This window comes from Monomorium pharaonis, chromosome 4, assembly GCF_013373865.1.
Source record: "Monomorium pharaonis isolate MP-MQ-018 chromosome 4, ASM1337386v2, whole genome shotgun sequence".
Taxonomy (NCBI): Eukaryota; Metazoa; Arthropoda; class Insecta; order Hymenoptera; family Formicidae; genus Monomorium; species Monomorium pharaonis.
Window position 1 is genome coordinate 5905850 of NC_050470.1, and position 19851 is coordinate 5925700.

General features: G+C 31.4%; 1 protein-coding gene across 3 annotated transcripts; it reads left to right on the forward strand.

Moving 5' to 3' along the window:
- Positions 1-1838: 1838 nt before the first annotated feature.
- LOC105831093 (facilitated trehalose transporter Tret1-2 homolog) lies at positions 1839-19825 on the forward strand. 3 transcript variants are annotated; one of them, XM_012670981.3, is made up of 7 exons: positions 1839-1858; positions 4131-4530; positions 13285-13468; positions 13802-13973; positions 14588-14860; positions 15761-16069; positions 17861-18286. In XM_012670981.3, the coding sequence occupies exons 2-7, from the start codon at positions 4299-4301 to the stop codon at positions 18284-18286; spliced, it is 1596 nt and encodes a 531-aa protein (XP_012526435.2). In that variant the 5' UTR covers positions 1839-1858; positions 4131-4298. The 3 variants fall into 3 exon arrangements, with proteins under 3 accessions (XP_012526435.2, XP_012526436.2, XP_028048650.2); XM_012670982.3 differs by lacking the exon at positions 1839-1858 and adding an exon at positions 2660-2945; XM_028192849.2 differs by lacking the exon at positions 1839-1858 and having other exon boundaries at positions 4299-4530; positions 17861-19825.
- Positions 19826-19851: the final 26 nt, after the last annotated feature.

The window sequence follows — 19851 nt, forward strand, 5'->3', positions numbered from 1 at the left end:
ATTCAAATGGAGAGGTAGAAGGCAAAGAGACTGAGATCTTTTTGTTCTCAATCAGTTCATCGTCTTCTCTCGCTATTTTTTTTTTTTTTTTAATCAAGCGACGTTTCTCAGGTTTTACAAATAGTACAGTAGCGACTGTATTAAGACTGCGATAAAAAAGCAAACAGTTACAAATTAAAGAGAATTATGAAGATAAGTCATACTGCAAACACAAAACGAATACATCGGAACAATTCGTTTCATTCTATCTAAGGAATACTTGGAACGCCAAAATTAATATTGATGGCACACGGACAAACATAATCACGTGAAAATCAGCGGCGCACGAGATGATTTTCCCTGTAATCCTCCTTATTACGATGGTTCCTCTACAATATCGCCTTATACGTTGGTTATTACCCCGTGATTATATTTGCCGAGTGTCAACAGAGACTTAACGTTTCCAATCGCATTTAATCTACGTGTTTGCGAATCATCGTGGGCAGTATATCGTGATTACGATTCAATTTGCGTACTTCTAACTTTTGAAAACAACAATCGAACAATAAAACATACAATTATAGAACAAACCTAAGCGATAAATCATTTAGTTCGCTACACGTTGTTTTTATCTTATCGGGGACCGTTGCAGTTGCACCCTCGGATTAATAAACGTTAACAATTGTTCTCATCTAAATTACAGCCCGCGGCATCATGGATAGAGCTAGAACATTAAATTCATCAGGATTAACGCTAATCGATATTATATTGGCGCAATATATCTCCGAAGCCATTAGCTGTATCGGTAATTCTGGTGGATTAATTTTGCTCAGCGATCTTCCGTCTCTGTTTCCAAGTCATATATTTCCAGTTACAATATAAATAATGAGGAATTTGATTAATTATCGTTGATATTAACTGATTGGTCTTCGCGCAGCCTCATAATTTTCCTTAGAAACGTGTGCAATCGATACAATCGATACCGATTGACTCATTTATTCCAATGAATTCGATCCTTCTTTCTTACATTCTCAACCAAGTTGCAGAGTGAAATTGTAAATCGACTTGGAGCAATTAGTCGCGCACGCTTATTAAAAATATGTTGAGAATATTTCTGTCGCGAACGTAACGACAATAAATTGCTTCCTTGTTTTGCTTCTCTGGAACGATAATTACTGGTCTAATCGAGTTTTAAACGTCGCACCAGACGGCGCATCCGGTTTTGTATATCGGTATCAAACTACTTGCCTTTTATTCGATCTCTACATTGGGTCTCAGAAGTTCGTAAAACACCCCCATTTTCTAATTTTCACAACTTTAATTGCCTTTTTATTAGTTGATATTAATGTTGCGACCGCATTAAAAATTTCTTATCGTGTAGAAGATTTTAAAAACTCTAAGGAAACTTAAAAGAAACGAATTAAGATGCGTAACAGGATCTCCTCTATATTTGCAGAGACGCAAACTCCATCGTAAAAGTGAAGGAAAGTAAAAGGATTCTTTGTACGATTGCGACAACACTTTGCTCATCTAGAAAACTCTGATCAATCATTGGACAAACACGGATGCAATAAATCACGTGTTACAATGTTTGATGTTCCGTAAAATCCGTTAACGTCAGTGGATCAATATTTTATGAGTAATTTAAGGGTAATTACTCGTTTAAAGCGCCGATATATAGATTAAGTGCGTTTATCGTTATCAAGAGCTACCGACGAGCTGACAAAGATATAGAACGATCAACGCGGCATCGATACGCGTGCAATACAATTCCTGATAAATTATCGCAATTCATTACGTAAGAAATTAATCGGTGGCTTATAACACAGTTCTCACTTGGCAAAAAGATCATTTTAACAGCAGTGCGTGTGCGACATCGGTAAGTACGTACTTTATCTTCTTCCCCTCCCCCAGCACACATATCCTGCTAGGAGCAGACCTATCATTTTTTCAAATCGCGTGTAAAGCTGTTGCGGCTATCGTCGATAAACAATATGTCGTAATTATATTTCACTGATATGCAAATTCTTTTTCTTCTCACGTACGCGGAAATTTGCGACGGAGAGACCGAATATCGATTCATTGATTTCGCGGAAACGATCAAACGAGTGTAAAGAACGAGGAATTTTTCATTGCGATGATATAATAACTATTCTATTCGTGTCAATCCTTTTGTGTTTTAATTGACAATTAGTTACAGAAGGAATAACCGACAGTAAAATGCACCAACAGTATCGAGTCTTTTTATTAGGATAAATGTATACACATTGACACCTTGAGATTTTATATTGATCAAAATACTTTTATTCAATTGTTGTGTAATTAACTTTATGAACTGAACTGAGCTTTTTTATTACATAAAATATAATTTTGTTAAAACAAGAGTGCACGTTAATACAGTTACTTAACAAAAAAATATTTTTTTTTAATATAAGCTAATATCAAAGAAAGAAAAAAAAATTAATATCTTTTAATAAATTTTTTTAAGAAAAAAGATAAACTAATGTTTCTTTTTAAGTCAATAAAAAATATTAATGAAAAAAATCAAATTTAGATATATTTTGTTTAATTTATATGTTTCATTTCATCCATCTTCTGAGTCGCATTATACTGATGTTTGTTGGTAATCGTGTAGCAATAAGAATTGTTTTTATTTTATTTTAGAGGTAAACGAACAACATCGTAAACGTATATTTACAAGTTATTTACCGTTTGAAGCGGCAATTGTTATCTCCCATTCTAGAGAATTCATATTTTGTGAGCGCATAATTGTATTTAAAAATAAAACTCTCAAAAGTGATTTACGAGTGTGCTTAAAATTAAATGAGATTTTTGTTGTTACTTCTGTATTTTCTTTACGAGTTTTATAAGCAAAGCGTGATCGTTTGTACCCGCGACAAGTCATCATCTACTCGCAATCAACACACGGCACGCATAAGCGTGTCGGTTACGAGTCAACGTTACAGGTAAATCTTCTTTCTTCTGGATTTTATTGGTTTTTTTCCGTAGACGAAAGTGGACTGAGTTAGCCGTAGAATAATGTCTTCGAATTACTTTGTTCCGCGTGATTTAATCAACGGGTAAAAATATATTACGTTTCATCTCTGCCATTTCGTCGGACAAAAGGGAGAAGAAAAGAAAAGGATAGAAACTGCTCTCGAATATACCGGTCGACACGACGTGTTTGCATGAGATTGACAAGATTGACATCTGAAATACGGATACATTAATTAGTACGGAGAAATAACGCGAAACTAAACGCGGAATCGAAAGGCGTTCCGTCATCGCGATTGATTTCACTTCATGGTTTAATTGATCGCGTCTCTCACTCACTTACATTAGTGTTATTACTACGCGTTTGGTACAGCACGTTATCGATTTTCTCTCGGCTCGTATTAGGGAGAGCACCGACGGGAAACTCATCTTTGAATTGGGGTGATACCCCATGAGGGTAAATTCCACTGGCACGGTTTACTCACGTTAAAACTAACTTAACATTTTTTTAAAGCGATTCTCGTAAAGTTTGAAGACGTGATATTAAAATCATTTTAAACGTGAAAGATATCTCCGGGGACAAATTACTTCTTTAGATAAATGTCTTCATTTATTTGGATGCAGACGCAAAATAAATGAGTACATTTATCACGTAATATGTGCAGCTTTTTTCTACAGAAACTCTCTGTAGAAATGCATTCAAATTAGATTTAATTATACGGACAAGTTCTCATCATCTTCTTCTTCTTTAAAATAGAAATAAAACTATTAACTTTAATGTGTTATTCTGCATTACATTGCCTTATTTATTATAAAGTGAAATTTAATTTTGTAAGTTCTTGTTAACAAAAAAATATTATGAATAAAGATGTAAAATGCATTAAAATTACTATTTTATCTATTAGATATAATAAAAATTAGTAGAACTCTTTTCTCTCTCTCTCTCCATAAATATTTTAATTATTAAAATCACAGAGTACATTAAATTTAGCATTTTAATGAAATTCCAAGTAAAATTTGGAAGTAAATTCTCATCCGTCTTCTTGTTCATCTATAATTCGATGTCAAAGGCCAAAGGTATTTTCGATAAGAGAACTCCTTGGAGATCACCCTCCGCGGCGACGCCGCGCGACCTTGACCACGGCGCTTCGTTTCAGGGTCTAGGTCTCGAGACATCGGCCGTCGCATCCCGCAACGTTGCTGCGACCGCGATCGACCCGCGATCAAGATCGCGCTTTACGAGAGGAGCGACAAAAGAAAAGAGTGGGAGAGAGACGCAGTGACAGATCAGAGGAAGCCGAGCGAGAAAGAGAGATCGAGAGAAAATGACCCCCACTCGCGACAACGAGGAAAAAGAGGGGCGCACTTATAAAGACTATGCCTACAGCCCTGTACCAGTGAGTTCCCCTTCAGCGGTGTATGGTACACCCCCGGCCAGAGAGTCCGTGGAGTTAAATATACGCGGCAGGACGTCGTTGCGCACCGTCGGCCATTGCTGTCCTGACGACATGACGGAGAAGGGTTCCAAGTACGTCCAGTTCCTGGCCGCCGCGGCGGGTAAGTTCTCATCAATCAATAAAGAGTCCTACAGAGGGAAAAGGGAATCAAATTAATTTAATATTAAAAGTGTTTCTCTTGGGAATTTTGGATTTCTTAAAATTTATTTATTTTTCAAACGTGTATTTTTCCAAAATAATTCAACTTCGATGATTATGAAAATTAGAAGTGCACTTTTTAAATTATTTATTAAATGCAATGGATAGATTAATTTTTCTTAAGAGTATAGTTTGATCTTTTATATGAAAGCGTCAAATTATTATTATTTTGCTGTTATCTTTCCATACGTCAAAGCTATAGCTACTCCGTTTCGTCGTGCTGATAATAGTGATAATCTAAAAAATTAATTTAACAAAATTGATACCCGAGTACGGGTGTACACATAAACAATACAGTGTTTAACTTTTATAATTAATTGACTGTAGTGCTTCTTGAATTAACAATGCGGAAAATTTTTTATCCGTTAACGATGTACCGATGTGATGAATTTATGACTGCTAGGACGAATAATTGCTCTCGCGTTACACACAAGCGGATCGATCGACCCGATGCTTGGAGGAACGTTTTTCATGTCGGTTCAGTCATTATATCGCATGTTCTGTATTTGCGAAACCCGAGAGAAACCATCAAAGCCATTGAAATACATTTAGAGTGCAATGTTAAATTCTATTTAATCTTTTTACGCAGTATTATTTCTTTTTAATTCGCTTTTAAAAGAGGGATTGGATTACATTGTACATACATCGGCGCACTAGAGTGTAGAGAGTTTAAAATGACCAGATTGGATAATAGGGCAATAGATCACGATTTGCTTTTTAACGATGCACTTATTCTTTTGATATGCGAGTGACATTAATTGAAGAAAATGAAGAGGCATGATACGCGTCCCAACGGCTCTCATCACGTGGGGAGAACGCTGAGTCCGTATCTTGCACATGTCTGACGCGATCATCGATATCGCCAGAATCGACATTATTCTCGCGTGTATTCTGCCTTTTTCAATTTAACTTTTTATTCTATTAGTCCTTTTAATAATTTAATAATAATTCTTTTAATAATATTTTGCTTTTTTTTAAATTGCAGTAAATTTATTGAAATGAAATGAAGAGATAAACATATATAATAAACAATAGCAAAACAGAATTCAATCTTAACTCTGATTGTTATTTATGTAACGGAATAACAATCTAAAAATATTATTTTTTGAAACTATGAAAATAAACGAAGTAATAACATAACGATAATGTAGCAAAATGATTATTCCCAGATAAATACGTGCAGTTAAATATTCTCGTAATGCATATTCAAGAATCCCTTTATTGTATTTTTATTAGTTATTTAATTTTTATTTTTTAAATTAACAATAAACACGATAACCATATCAAATAATGAAAGAAAACATCGTTTATTTATTTTAGCATTTATTTATATTAGGTGTGATGGATTTAATAAATTTAATAAATTTAATAACATCAAGTTTACAATTTTATGAGAATTTAATAAGTAAGCTTTATTCTTTGTTTTTTAATCATTTTTAAATAAAAAAAATAAAAACTTACCGTCAAGATATTTAAAAGATATTACGTTACAATGTCTTTAAAATTATTACGATGTTTTTCCTAACTCTTATCTTTGAAGATTCGCAGTTTAGCAAGAAGATAAACACGTGACTCAATTCGCTATTAAATCCGTGCATTGCCATTACGCGGCGAGAAAGAAGGATAATCATTCGCTCGATTGAACTATAAGATTAGCTCGAGCTTAAGGTATTAGCATCAAAAACTCATTCGAGAGGGAAGCTCACGCGAGATACGAATGTTGGGCTCTGTGCCACAATTCATGTCCATCGGCGAGTCCTTCGCGTACTCGGATGACGGGAATATTAAACGATTCACATCCGGCGCTCGACCGAATTCAATCTTAACCGACAAAGATCGCAATCGGTTTAAACTACTTCCTCATTACCGGTGCAGGCGATACCAACGAGACGGTCGAACGAGACCTCGAAGTGAGAATCCCGAGTTGGATAATGATTTACACTCGCGTCTCAAGTCAATCAAATTCTTAATGAGACCAGCCAACGGCGAGCCCTTCGATTGTTCAGTGATGATTACCAGTCGGGTTGAGAGTAACCCGATTCTCGATGGAAATCAGCGTTCGATTCTCTCTAAGGATGTATATTCCTTATTAAAATTAAAGCCAACAAAAAAAAAAGAACTCACGCTCCTACGCTGTATTATTAAGTAAAAACTCGCACTTGCTTCTCTCGTAATTGAATCACGCGCTCCAGAAGAATCACGCGGAATTATTTAAATTTCTGCGCGTGACGATACGACACGCTCGCATATAAAAATTCGGATCAGCTCTGATTAGCTCTGCAATGTCAATTCGCGCGAGAAATCACGCGAGTAGCGAGAGCGAGAATCCTTGAACGGAAAAACAGGGAGATCCCCACGTCTTAGGTCTGCTTGCACCGACCGTATTTTAACCGTATATTAACTCGCTTTCTATCTTTCTTCTAGTTCTAAGAATTATATTACAAACGGCCTTAACCAGTTACTTATTGAAAAATAAACCGGATGGAGAGATTTAATTTTATATATATGTTATTTGGTATAAATATGTAGTGAAATGACGGCCGGACGTATTTGTAACATCCTTGTCCCCGTGAAGTGTCCTCAAAGCTTCCGCGACGATCGAGAGGCCGGAGTACTTAATGGCCACGTGCACGTAATACATTTTTCTAGAATGTGTGTTAAGTATATTAGAATTGCGATATTATATTACAATCTATCAAGCGCACGATCTGATGCCTAATGTATTGCACATCGCTTGCTTGAAAAAATCGCTCGAATATTTATTGGAATATCCTTAATTGATTTTGCACGTCAGAAACACAACGAGTCTTTTAATTCATTGATTAATCAATAGCATTATGCATAAATGCAATTTTACTTCATAAAAGCTGCGTTATACGGTTAATCAATTAGTGATTATAAAACTCGTCCATACATTTGTCAGTTTTTGCTTTTAAACATTTTAAATTAATTCATTTTGTTATAAGTCAAAGTTTTAAAGTAAAAGCTTATCTAGCGCGGAAAATTAATCTCAGCAATGCTGTAAGAAATACAGCAAAATGCATAATTGTTGTCATTCACATTAATCTCATTACTCTCACAAGTCTAATTGTCTTAAACTTATTTGTTAAACCACAAAGCAACATTCCCTAAATAAGATACAATCTGCGACATATTCAAAATTAACAGGAATTAGCTGGAAAATAAAATTTTCTTATCTTGCCTATGCAACTGGTAATTAAAATCTCTTAATTTATATCGCTAATAATTTAAAGAGCAGATTTTCATTTAAATGATTAAGACATTTGCTATTCATAAAAAATTCTTACACTGAGAAAAAAGAAATAATAATTAAGTTTTGATAAAATAGTTTTAATTAAATGTTTGATTAATATAACTAAATGTTTAATAATATTTAGTAATTATATAATAATAATAATCAAATGTAATAATAATAATAATAATAATAATAATAATAATAATAATAATCAATTGGTTACTAAACGGTTATCAAACAATCATTAAATATTAATACATATTTAATTGTATTACCTAAATATTTAATCAAAACTATTTTAGTTGTTAAAAAATTTAATAACTATCACCTAGACTTAATTATTATTACCAAACTCTTTTTTTTTTAATGCACGTATAAAGAATCACGTTTGAGAGTCGACTGTTCCAACTTCTTGGTAAACTTACCTATCGGGTAAATATATGTTTGTCTTTATTTATTTAAGAAAAGAAATGAAGATAGATACATGCTTACCTGGTAGGTAAGTTTACCAAGAAGTTGAAACAACTCTGTATATCTTAAAAAACAACATTGCTGAAAATGACTCGCGTGTTTTTCCATATATTTCGGAAGACTATTGCGGTTTATTTCAAATTTTTTACGGCAAGTTGTTTATCTGATTATTGTTATCTTTATCATTGTTTGAATTCACGTACGTAAAAATTGCAGCTCTACTGTTTCACGGTATCGACAGCCACGCGATAAATGTATCAGTGTCATGATATTTTTATTATATTCTCAGTCGGAATTTTTCCAAATATCGTGTTATCCGTCTGGAAACGCCTCCCGCATGTGCTCGCGCGTTTGTTATTAACTATCGATTATGTTATCCTATCGCGTTGTTCTCATTTTTAATTTGTTTTACAATTTTCCACGCGTATGCCTGATATAGTTCAATGTTTCGTCCGACACGGACGTCAATGTTTGTCGATTGATCGTGGTGTAACGTCAATGCGAACAATTTTGCAACGTAAATGACGATGGCAATTGCGCATTTACAATTGCGCATAAAAATATACGCGATGATGCCTAAATTATTTCCGCTATCAAACTGCAATCACGCACTAATCTTTTAAAACGTAATCGGGTTTGGTCACGTGCCTTTTATTATCATAATTTATTAGGCGATTCATTCACGATATTATTCTACGATCGGAAGAGGCGGTTTTCGCTTTTTTGTTGCATTTAAAAGTGATTATATTTCCTGTTAGTTATAATCTAAATTATCTTATCGCAATGATAAAAGCGTTTTTATAGTCGCATTTTTCTCGATTGACGGCGTGATTGATTACTTTCCAATATTATTCCATCGCGCTCTTTTAAATCATAATAGCTTGTATACAATGTATATGTGCATATATAGTATAAATATAGTACTTTGACGCTATATATGATAATAATAGTAATAATAATAATAATATTATTATTATTATTATTATATCTCAAGAAAGAATATAATAGATAATTGATAAGAATCACTTTAAACTTGACTTTTTAATTATACATTTTTAAGAGAGTTAATAAATTAAATTCTACATAAATTGATTGTCTTGAGCGCCACTTAAGGCTAATATATATATATATATATATATATATATATATATATATATATATATATATATAAGTGCTTTTAAAATACAGCATTTCTTTATATGTATTTTCTTCATACATCACGATATGTTAGCATTTACTCGACGCTTGATTTTTACTCTACAATTTACAATGCATGTTCGTAAACAGATTTAACTGTGCTATTCGTCGTTTATCGATTTTTATCGTTGTTTAGACCATTTTGTCGCCTATTTCATGTATTCTCTCTCGATAATCCGGCATGCGCTGTGTCGTGGATGTAAACGCCGCGCGTAAATAAAAAGACAAATCATCGATGTATGACAAAAAACGTACTATGGCCCGTACGAATACAATTTCACAGGTGCGAATGCAGTTTTAATCGAGTCGACAAATAAAATTTAGAAGTTTAAGAATCACGTCTGTCAATGGGTCAACATCGCGCTTCGCACTGTGACTTTGACTACTTGCAGCATTGACATCGACTGCGATATCTCGTTCTGGGGCAAAGGTGCATCGATCCTCTTGCGTTTTCAGCGGCACGCCTTCGATATCGGCATTTTTATTTTGGGAGTCTCGCCAGATTATGTCGACTTGTTTTAAAATATTCAATTTTTAATTTAGCCATAAAAATAATTTTAAAAAATTAAATTAAAACTCTCTATTTAAAGTGCGACTCGCTAAAAATATGTCAAGACAGAATGTTACATATTTAATATTAATTTCATTATATTTAAAATACGATCAATATATTAAATATATAATACATAATACGCATAATTGTATTAATTTCACAGTTGATCACTAAAATGAATTTTAATTACTTGTTAAAATAATATTGCAAAATGTTACATGTAATTCAAACAAAAACGCAATTTATCTGTATTTATTTATCTGTATGGTATTTATATTTCTGTTTCTAAAAAGATAAGATTATAAAATCCATAAATTTTTATTATTTATGTATAATTCTTGCCTTACGGTTTAGAGTGGCTTTCGATTTTACATTGCTAGTCTCATTTCTTTCCATTACTTGATCTATGTCGTTGATCTGTTCTTTTCTTTACAATGCAGTAAATCTTAATTTAAATCTTAATTTTAAAATTAGATAAAAATAGTTTTACTAAGTACCTAAAAATTTAGCTTTAATACAAGTTTAAAAATAATTTTGTTAAACTATTAAAATAATATTATGTAAGATAGAAAATTATTTTTAGATTTATATCTAGTTAAATTTTTAGGCATGTGAACAAAAACGCTCTTTCCGTGTTAATCTCATTTAACTTTAAATTTAAATGTACACTTTTCAAATAACATTTAAAGTAAACTAAATTGAATTAAACTGAATAAAATCTTAATACTTAAAAAATCTGATTGCATAACTAAAATTAGAATTAATTAAATTATTGTTAATTCTATTCTTAAATTCTATTCTTGGATTAATTGCAGTTAACAACTTCTTTACATTCATTTATCACTTCTTGCATTATGCCTGTCATTAATTAAGATAATTAAGCTGATTAAGCAAAAAATTCCACTACAAAAATTTAACTATATGGATTAATAATGTAATAATCTGAAAGTATGAGATTAATCTTATCATAATTTGTTAAAAATGATTGAAGAGGAATGTCAAATCATTCGGCAAGTGCATGGTGTAATCGATGGATAAAAAATGTACAAAAAATGATTATCAACGATTTTTTATGATTGAAAATCAGACACCACGTGTTAAATGACCTATCCCTCTTCACATTTACTTTGAGGCGTACTTGTATTTTACATTGCAAAGTGATAACTTCGTGCGCATATCTATCTACATCTGTATATTGGTGATAATACTTGGCACAGATTTATGGCGTTACGATAATCGCTATCACCTCATGTCAAACGCGGTCAATGATAGAATAATTTACTAAACTTAGAAAAATTAGTAACTCGACAATCATATATCATCGCAGGAAGAAACCAAGAGGAAACGCAGTGGTGATAGCCACGGAATGACGATGATTAGAATTCATGACTAAAAGAAATTCCATTTGCCTCATAATTTAATAAGATATCAAAAAAGGTTGTTGACTCTAGAATAAATTAACAAGTAAATTAATGCACTGCTTTAGATAACACTGATACGTTTTATAGAACATCTAAATGACATTTTAGAATTCTCAACATATATATATATATAATTATCAGAAAGATATCTAATATCTCTGTTTATGTCATCTTTGAATATTGTTTTAAACTCGGGTATTGTTTGTTTCAAAATATAATTAAAAAATTCCATTTAGGAAATATTACCATTTTAATTCATTGTGCGAAAAGAAATCAAGAGGAAGTTCAGAGGTGATAGCCTCAAGGCAATGATTAAGGAACTTATGAGAGCAAAAATTTTACTCGTCTTGTGTTTATATTTCAAAAAGAAAAGTTGAGAACCAAACAAACTAATTGCTTAAACAATATTGATACGTTTTATACGTTTAAAGGTTATTTCAAAATTATTGGTTTTTATGAAGTTAAAAAGATTTTTATAACATTTTTAAGATATTTTATGGCCCGATTTATGATATATAATTGGAAAGTTCCATGCCAAATTTGCTTAAAGATACAATTTTTATTCTCAATGAAAATAACTTACGTTCTGAAAGACCATGTTTTGCTTCCAAATAAATATCTCAGTATTTAACAATTTGGCACCGATATGACTTTAGCTTGATGAATTTATTATTGTCAACACAAGTTTTGCTTGCGATAATACGATTTGGTTGTTTTCCTTTCTATATTTTAATTTTTTTATAATCTTGAACATATTGTTAACAATAATTATCTGGATATGCCGCAAAAAATTTCAAATAACACTTGACTAATTGCGTTTTCATTAAATATTGCGTTTTGTAGTATGCCAGAACAATTTATAGTAGTGGATAAGAGCAACGTGAATGAAATTCAATAAAATAGAGTTTGCTGCATTCTGTGTGACTGGTTCATTGTTATCAAAGCCACCGAGGATATCTCTTTCCCCACAGGAACATGAAGTGCAGTTCTGTATGTCGCGCTGTTAACGCGATAATAACTTTAATGTTACGTTATGACACGCATGCGCGTGCGGTTCGTATGACACGTTACTGTCAATTTGATGCGTGTAATCGGCGATACTATACTTATAATGTATTGCAAAATTACTTAAATGCGATAATTCTGTGTCCCACATTATTGTAATAACCAATTTATGGTTTTTTTTTTGTAAAAGTTATTTGTAAGGAAATAACAGTTTAATTGACAATTCAGCACATAATTTAGTTTATTTTTGTGCATCAAAACATTGTGCCGTCCTTCTTTTCATTCATGATACAAAACATAAATTAAAATTTTACTATAGTAACAAGCTAACAGTTATATTTTTGTATTATATTATCTATTCTTATATAATTCTTTATATAATTAAAAATCTTAAGATAATAACTCTTTAAGAAGTATTTATTAAATGTAAAAACATATTGGATATATACATACAGAAGATACAACATAATTTATCGCCACGTGTTTATCTACATTTTGATATAAAATCACATTTTTATTTGAATATTTTATCAAGTCTTACTTAACCGATAAAATAGCAATCAGAAGATATTGTCTTTCGATATGAAAATCGTAGATTACCAACGCAACATGTTTAATTATAACGCCATCTTGTTAAACATCTAAAAAAATAACTTAATTAAGTGCACAAAAATGTCATGTAAATATTTCTGTAAACTTTTATAGCTGTTTATAATATTTTTTATTACCTCCTGGAATTTTGTACATTTACAGGCAGTTTGTCTGTTGTCGCGACTGGTGCCATGATGGGATGGACGAGTCCGGTTCTTCCTCTCTTGAAGAACGGTAACGGACCTTTAGAATTGCCAATCAATGAAAATGAAGGTACTTGGATAGCAGCTCTGATGGCCCTTGGTGCTATTCCTGGCAGTTTCATAGCAGGATACCTTGGTGAAAAGTAATGTACAAATTAACTATTTAATTAGACGCATATAAGTTTCACAATTTAGCATTTTAACAATGCGCTGTATTTCTCAAGATCAAGTTGACAATTAAATAAAAGATACAACCAGACAGCAAATTAACATTATTTGTCGTCATTTGACATCAAAATTTAAATCAAATTAATCTTAAATCTTTTTATTCTTTTTTCTATTTGATTGTTCAAATGACAAGTAACGACAGCTTGCTATCTGGAAATTTTCGTGAAGAGATAAAACACATATCAGTTTTAAATATTTGACCAAATTAAAGATAAAGAGAAACTGACTTTTTTCTCAAATTTTCATAGATGGGGTCGTAAACGAACGTTGTTATCTTGTACGGCAGTGTTCTTAATTGGATGGATACTTATTGCTACTGCAAGTCATATTGCTCAACTTTATGTTGCCCGACTCGTATTTGGAGTGGCTCTTGCTTTTCCATTTACAGTTCTTCCTATGTATTGTGGTGAAATTGCTGAAGTAAGTTTATTGTGCATACGTTTACAAAGGTACAATCATTTATACGCAAAGATTTTTGCATTTTTTAATTTTCCTTTTAAAAATAATGATTAATTTGTAGAGGAAAGTTCTTAATACCGATATAAACGCCTTAAAATAATACTCTTTTATTTTTTAAAAACTAAACTTTGTACTTATTAATAATGATAAAAACATAATTTGCTTTAATATTTAAAGAAGTAAAAACTTTTAGTAATACATTATGATTACAACTTTCTTTATATAAAACGTGCTTGAAATAAATTCTTTAAAAACAAGAATCTAAAGAAATATTGTTGTTTGTATAGTTGGCGGTCTTCTTTTTATTTAATATACTAATTTAATATACAATTTTATATATTTTATATTAATTTATTTATTCTTTTAGTCATTTTGTTTATAAAATCTGTTTTGTTGGTTTTCCAAAGATTTATCTTATGCTTCCCAGATTCTACAATTGGAATCAATAAAATCAATATTTCATTACTCTATCTTTAATTGGCAAATAATATTAAAAAATAATTATTTGTTAAAAGTATTGTTTATTACATATATATAATAACGAGTATATGTAATGTATCGTTACATCCTTTCAGACTTCTATCAGGGGAACGTTGGGTTCTTTTCTTCAACTCTTTATCACGATTGGTTTCCTATATAGTTATGCCATTGGACCATTTGTCAGCTACACGGTCTTTTGGATTCTTTGTGGCATCCTGCCAATAATTTTTTTCGTCTGCTTCATGATAATGCCTGAATCTCCATACTTCCTTCTCGGCAAGGGTCGCAGAGATGAGGCGATCACTTCTTTGGCGAAGCTTCGGAGCAAATCCGAAACGGCTGTCCAAAAGGAAGCCGACGAAATACAAGTAAGTCAGCAATTTTTAAATAAAATCTAATAAAATTATATGCTATAAAAAATCCCTGAATCTTAAGATTCTTAAAAATTAACAATTAATTTGAATCTCTATTTATATTATTAATTTGTCATAATAAGAAATTCACTATTATTTCTTTATTAAGAAATTCACAGTCATAATACTCAATTTTAAAACTTAAACGAATTTAATCGAAAAACTGTCAGAAAAATATGCTGTCGATAAAAAGTTATAATTCCATTCGCAAGCGTTTATGGCTTCATTGATTTCAGCGAATCACCCGAGTGACAAGATAATCACTAATGTTACGTACCTGCATTGTTACGTTACGTATTCAATCATTGCTAAGCGCATGTCCGAGTGTGTATTGCCAGTCAGGTCGCGTTAGACAAATGAATTCGCGGCTAAGGCCGTTCCTTGATCCTAAATGACAATGTCGCACAGTCACGAGGGACGTTTATGATTGGCTTGCAAATAGCATTCCTTCCTTGTACAATGTAGCGTTTCTCTAGAGAACTGCCAAATGTTCTATTCATAAATAATTAACATTGAAAAATATTAAGAAACTGAAAATTTACAATGTAAGTGATAACAAACTTACTTTGTATTAACTAAAACTTTTGTCTCTTTATGGCAACTCGTTTTATCATGCGGCATAATTCATGTATTGGTTAAAAATATTCTAAGCAATCCTTACATAAATATTTCACCGCTTTTACACCTCATATAGATCATTTTCAGCTCGTTTTCATTGAACAAAATGTACGTTTTTATTACTTAAACTGACCGTCCTGGCGGCCCAAAAGCGGTGAAAAATTTTTACTTTTACTTTAATTTTTATTACTGTTTAATAAATCTTACTTTTAATAAGTTCGGTTTTCAATTTTTCAGGCAATACTTGACGAGGCGTACAAAAATCAAGTTACCATCTCAATTTTGTTCAAAGACAAGGCGAACTTCAAGGCGTTGATTTACACATGTGCCTTAGTTGCCTTCCAGCAATTCACCGGTATCAATTTGGTATTATCCTATATGCAAGATATCTTTAAAGATGCCGGAGGTCTAGTCCCAACAGAACAAGCGCCGATTATTGTCGGAGCTGTACAGGTATTAGCGTCAGCGGTGACACCCGTAATTGTCGACAGGTCAGGCAGAAGATTGCTCCTCATTTTCTCCGGCATTGGTGAAACAGTCAGTTTGGTGAGTTCCTTATTTTTATATTTAATCTCTTAATCTTAAATTATGAATTTTCGCGGACAATGCAATTTAGAATACAATTTTGGCGACCGGTTGTCGAAAATTCTTTTGCAGCATATTGTAAAAAACTTATAATAAATTAATTTGTTATGTAAAAAATTAAACTTTGTAATAGTAGATACTTAAAAGATTAGCCTACAATGTTTCAAATGTTTATTTGCGTGCAAATAAATATAAATTGAAAATAGAAAATAGATGTATAATAAAAAAGAATTTAAGCAGTATGCATTCGATATTTCTCTCTGATAAATTATACATATATTCTTGTTCTATCTTTTCTTATATTTCTAAGTAACTGATGTTATTCATAAAATATTGCAACCGATAGGTTATTATTAATTATACACAATATACACGTATTGCTAGTTTAAAAATAAAACATAAAAGTTTATTGAGAATTAATAGTATTAAGCGCGCGTCTTATTTAATATAGCTTGCATTGAAGCTTTTACAAGCTTCTCCTATTACTTTCTTCATAAACAGTTGATCGATTCAGAAATTTGCATGAAAAGTGTGTTTGAAATTAGCTTATTCATGAAGCGATAGACGCAACGTGGTTTCGCGTAAAGTTTGGTTCTTGTTTTATGGAACGAGTTGTAATTTCGTCTTGCGGTAGAACGAAACCCGAGTAGTTTGTTAAAATGGACATGCATTGCTGGTAATTAAAATTTCAAAGGAATTTCAAGGAATTTAGATTAGGATCGTTAAAAGAAATTTTGTTAGAAACTCCATTAAACTTTTTTAAAAATTTTATTTCAAGAAAAGCAATTATCTCTTGAATCGTATTTAATCTATAAGCACAATTCGCATCAGGTAACAATTAATATTATTAAGCAAACTTGTCATTTTTATCAGCTTCTTTAATTTAAATTTAATTTTTTAAATAAAAGTTTCTTTTTGTAATTATCGCGATTACATGACGTGAAATGAGATAAGTTAGAAAGGAGCAAAATTCTGTAGTGTACTAATAGTGTATTAATATTTACATGTTGTAAATATTTAATTGATAATAATTTGTAGATGACTAGTGTGAATTATCATGCTTTAATTCATTTTATTATATTTATAGATTATTATATGCAGATCATTAAATATTCTTCAATCAACATGCATAAATTACGCTTGCTAATTTCCGCAAATAATGATATTTAATAATGATTTCTTGTATCATTTCGCCTTTGAAAAAATAATTTTTGTGATTTAATTATGATGATCGAGCTGAGACTTAATATCGTTATTCAAATTTTGCATGATTCTCTCTGTACACTGGATAAAATAAACGCAATGTGTAAAATCTTTGCGCTTGATAAAGTCTGGGGAACGTAATGATCTCGGGAATTATATGATGTCCGAGGAAGGCCGAGCATCATTATACATAACGAATCATCATTACGCGTTTTGATGGAATGCATCAGATACAATTCAATGCACACGAAGCGCGAGGACTTCCACTTGATCGTGTGTGTACGATTACATAATTTGTAACAGAAGGCTGACGCGTGTATGATAATTCACACCAAAGACTAAAACAAGTTTAAAAAATTATAATTCTTGCATTTATGAAGTTTTTTTTTTATTACCATTTGGAAGATAGCTTAGATACTTTGGGAAATTAATATTATATATCCTTATAAAAACTTAATATGTAATAAATTGGCTAGTAATTACTATTTATTTTGTATATTAAAAGTATAAACAGCGGTGTTTTTAATACTTAAAATTTTAATTTTGTAGTTTGCCCTTGGCTTATACTTCTATCTGAAGGACGCACAGCATGCAGACGACACGGTACAGCAGATATCCTGGTTGCCGGTGGTCGCGCTCGTCATCTTCATCTCCACGTATTGCGTGGGATGGGGCCCACTTCCATGGGCAGTAATGGGCGAGATGTTTGCCTCGAATGTCAAGGCTAAGGCTTCCGGTATAACGGTTTGCGTCTGCTGGTTCCTGGCCTTTATCGTACTCAAATTTTCTAACGACCTCGACGTCGCATTCGGCAAGTACACGATGTTTTGGATATACGGAGGATTCTGCGTCCTCAGTATTATTTTCACGGTGCTCATCCTGCCCGAAACGAAAGGCAAGTCTCTTCAGCAAATCCAGAACGAACTTAACAGGGTGACTTCGACTACCGATGCCGAGAACGGAATAAAGAAGTGAGGAGGGAACACACACATCCGATAATCCTGATGGTGTACGCTGAACACACAATAAATTCGTGACACTTTGAAGAGATCATGTATTTATAAAAACAAATGGCGGGAAAATTTTATATCTTTATGACATATCTAGAGATTTAATATTTTACAACGACGGATAATCAAGTAGAGTACCAAAAAATAGGGATAATATACATATGCCTATTGTTCTACTGCCAAATTTAGAGATATAGATAATATAAGAAAAAAGCATCTTTAAGCTTGTGGACCATCAGTCTTCTTACTAATATTGAAACAAGGAAAGTTTTAATTAAAAAGAAAAACGGATACAAAATTATGCAATAAACAAACCTCCGAACAAACAATTTAAAAAAGGGTGAAAAGGAGGTACACTATTTTTACTTTGACATTCAAAATAACTTTTTTATTTTCTATACGCAACCAAAAATATTTTATATTTTTCCAAACGTTTTTACATAAAATTATAACATAGAGCACAATTATAATGTGTGTTTATATATGTATAGTAGAAGTCATTATGCACAAATACGCTCGTTAATAATATTTTGATACATATCATTGTCCATAAACTTTATTTCTCGAGCGTAAAGAAATTTATAACGTGTCAGTAAACGTTGCTTTTGGCAAGCAAGTTCCTGTTTGGTGGGTGAAGGAAATGTGATGGAACAGCAATATAATTCTTCTACTTGTATTTTATCGAAAGTCTCTAGTATTACGTATGCTGATTGTAAGAGACGTAGTGTAAGGTATGAAAAGTGGTTAATTTTGCAGCGTATTTCTCGTTCACGGATGAGAGACTAGTCATTTTATAACGTCTGTATAGAGAATGTAATAATTAACAACGACGCCGAAAATATCATTATCTAAAAGAAAATTTCATGTCGACGATCATTAAAATCATTAAAATTGCCACTAAATTAAGGAATTTATATGGAGCGAAGAAAAAGAGTTACAACATTGCATAGTTATTTTTAATAAATATTGACAATAACGAAATGTCATATATTTAATCATTTACAAAACATGATTTTTATATAATTTGCATACGATATAAATTTTTATATGTATAATAATTAAACGAACAAAATTATTTTAAGAAATAGAACCCGAACTGTATTATTAGTTACTTTAGATAAATTTTCTAAGTTATATTATTTATAAATGATATTGTACATATTATTAATATTATTTCAATTAAGTGGTACTATTTTTAAACATTTAATACACATTTTTCTTCTTAATAACTTATAAATAGAGATAACATGTTTGTAATTTACACAAATTTGTAATTTAATAATATCTATATACTATTAAAAATTGTATTTTTTATAAAATTTTATAAAAATACTTTTATCTATTTTTATAATACTGCTTCTAAAATTTATTTTGGCAAACAAAGTTATGAGAAAGAGATATTGGAAATTGTAATTATATAAAATTTTTTTAATTAAAAACGCACTTTTATCAAAAAACGCGCTGATTGTACATGTTGATTAACAAATAAAATTTTTATAAACAATTTACAGTGTACATATAGATATATTG

Coding starts and splice junctions, on each gene's coding strand:
- LOC105831093 (XM_012670981.3), top strand. CDS start 4,299: ATGACCCCCACTCGCGACAACGAGGAAAAAGAGGGGCGCACTTATAAA. Junction 13,974..14,587: donor ATTGTGGTGAAATTGCTGAA/GTAAGTTTATTG, acceptor ACATCCTTTCAG/ACTTCTATCAGGGGAACGTT. Junction 16,070..17,860: donor TTGGTGAAACAGTCAGTTTG/GTGAGTTCCTTA, acceptor TTAATTTTGTAG/TTTGCCCTTGGCTTATACTT.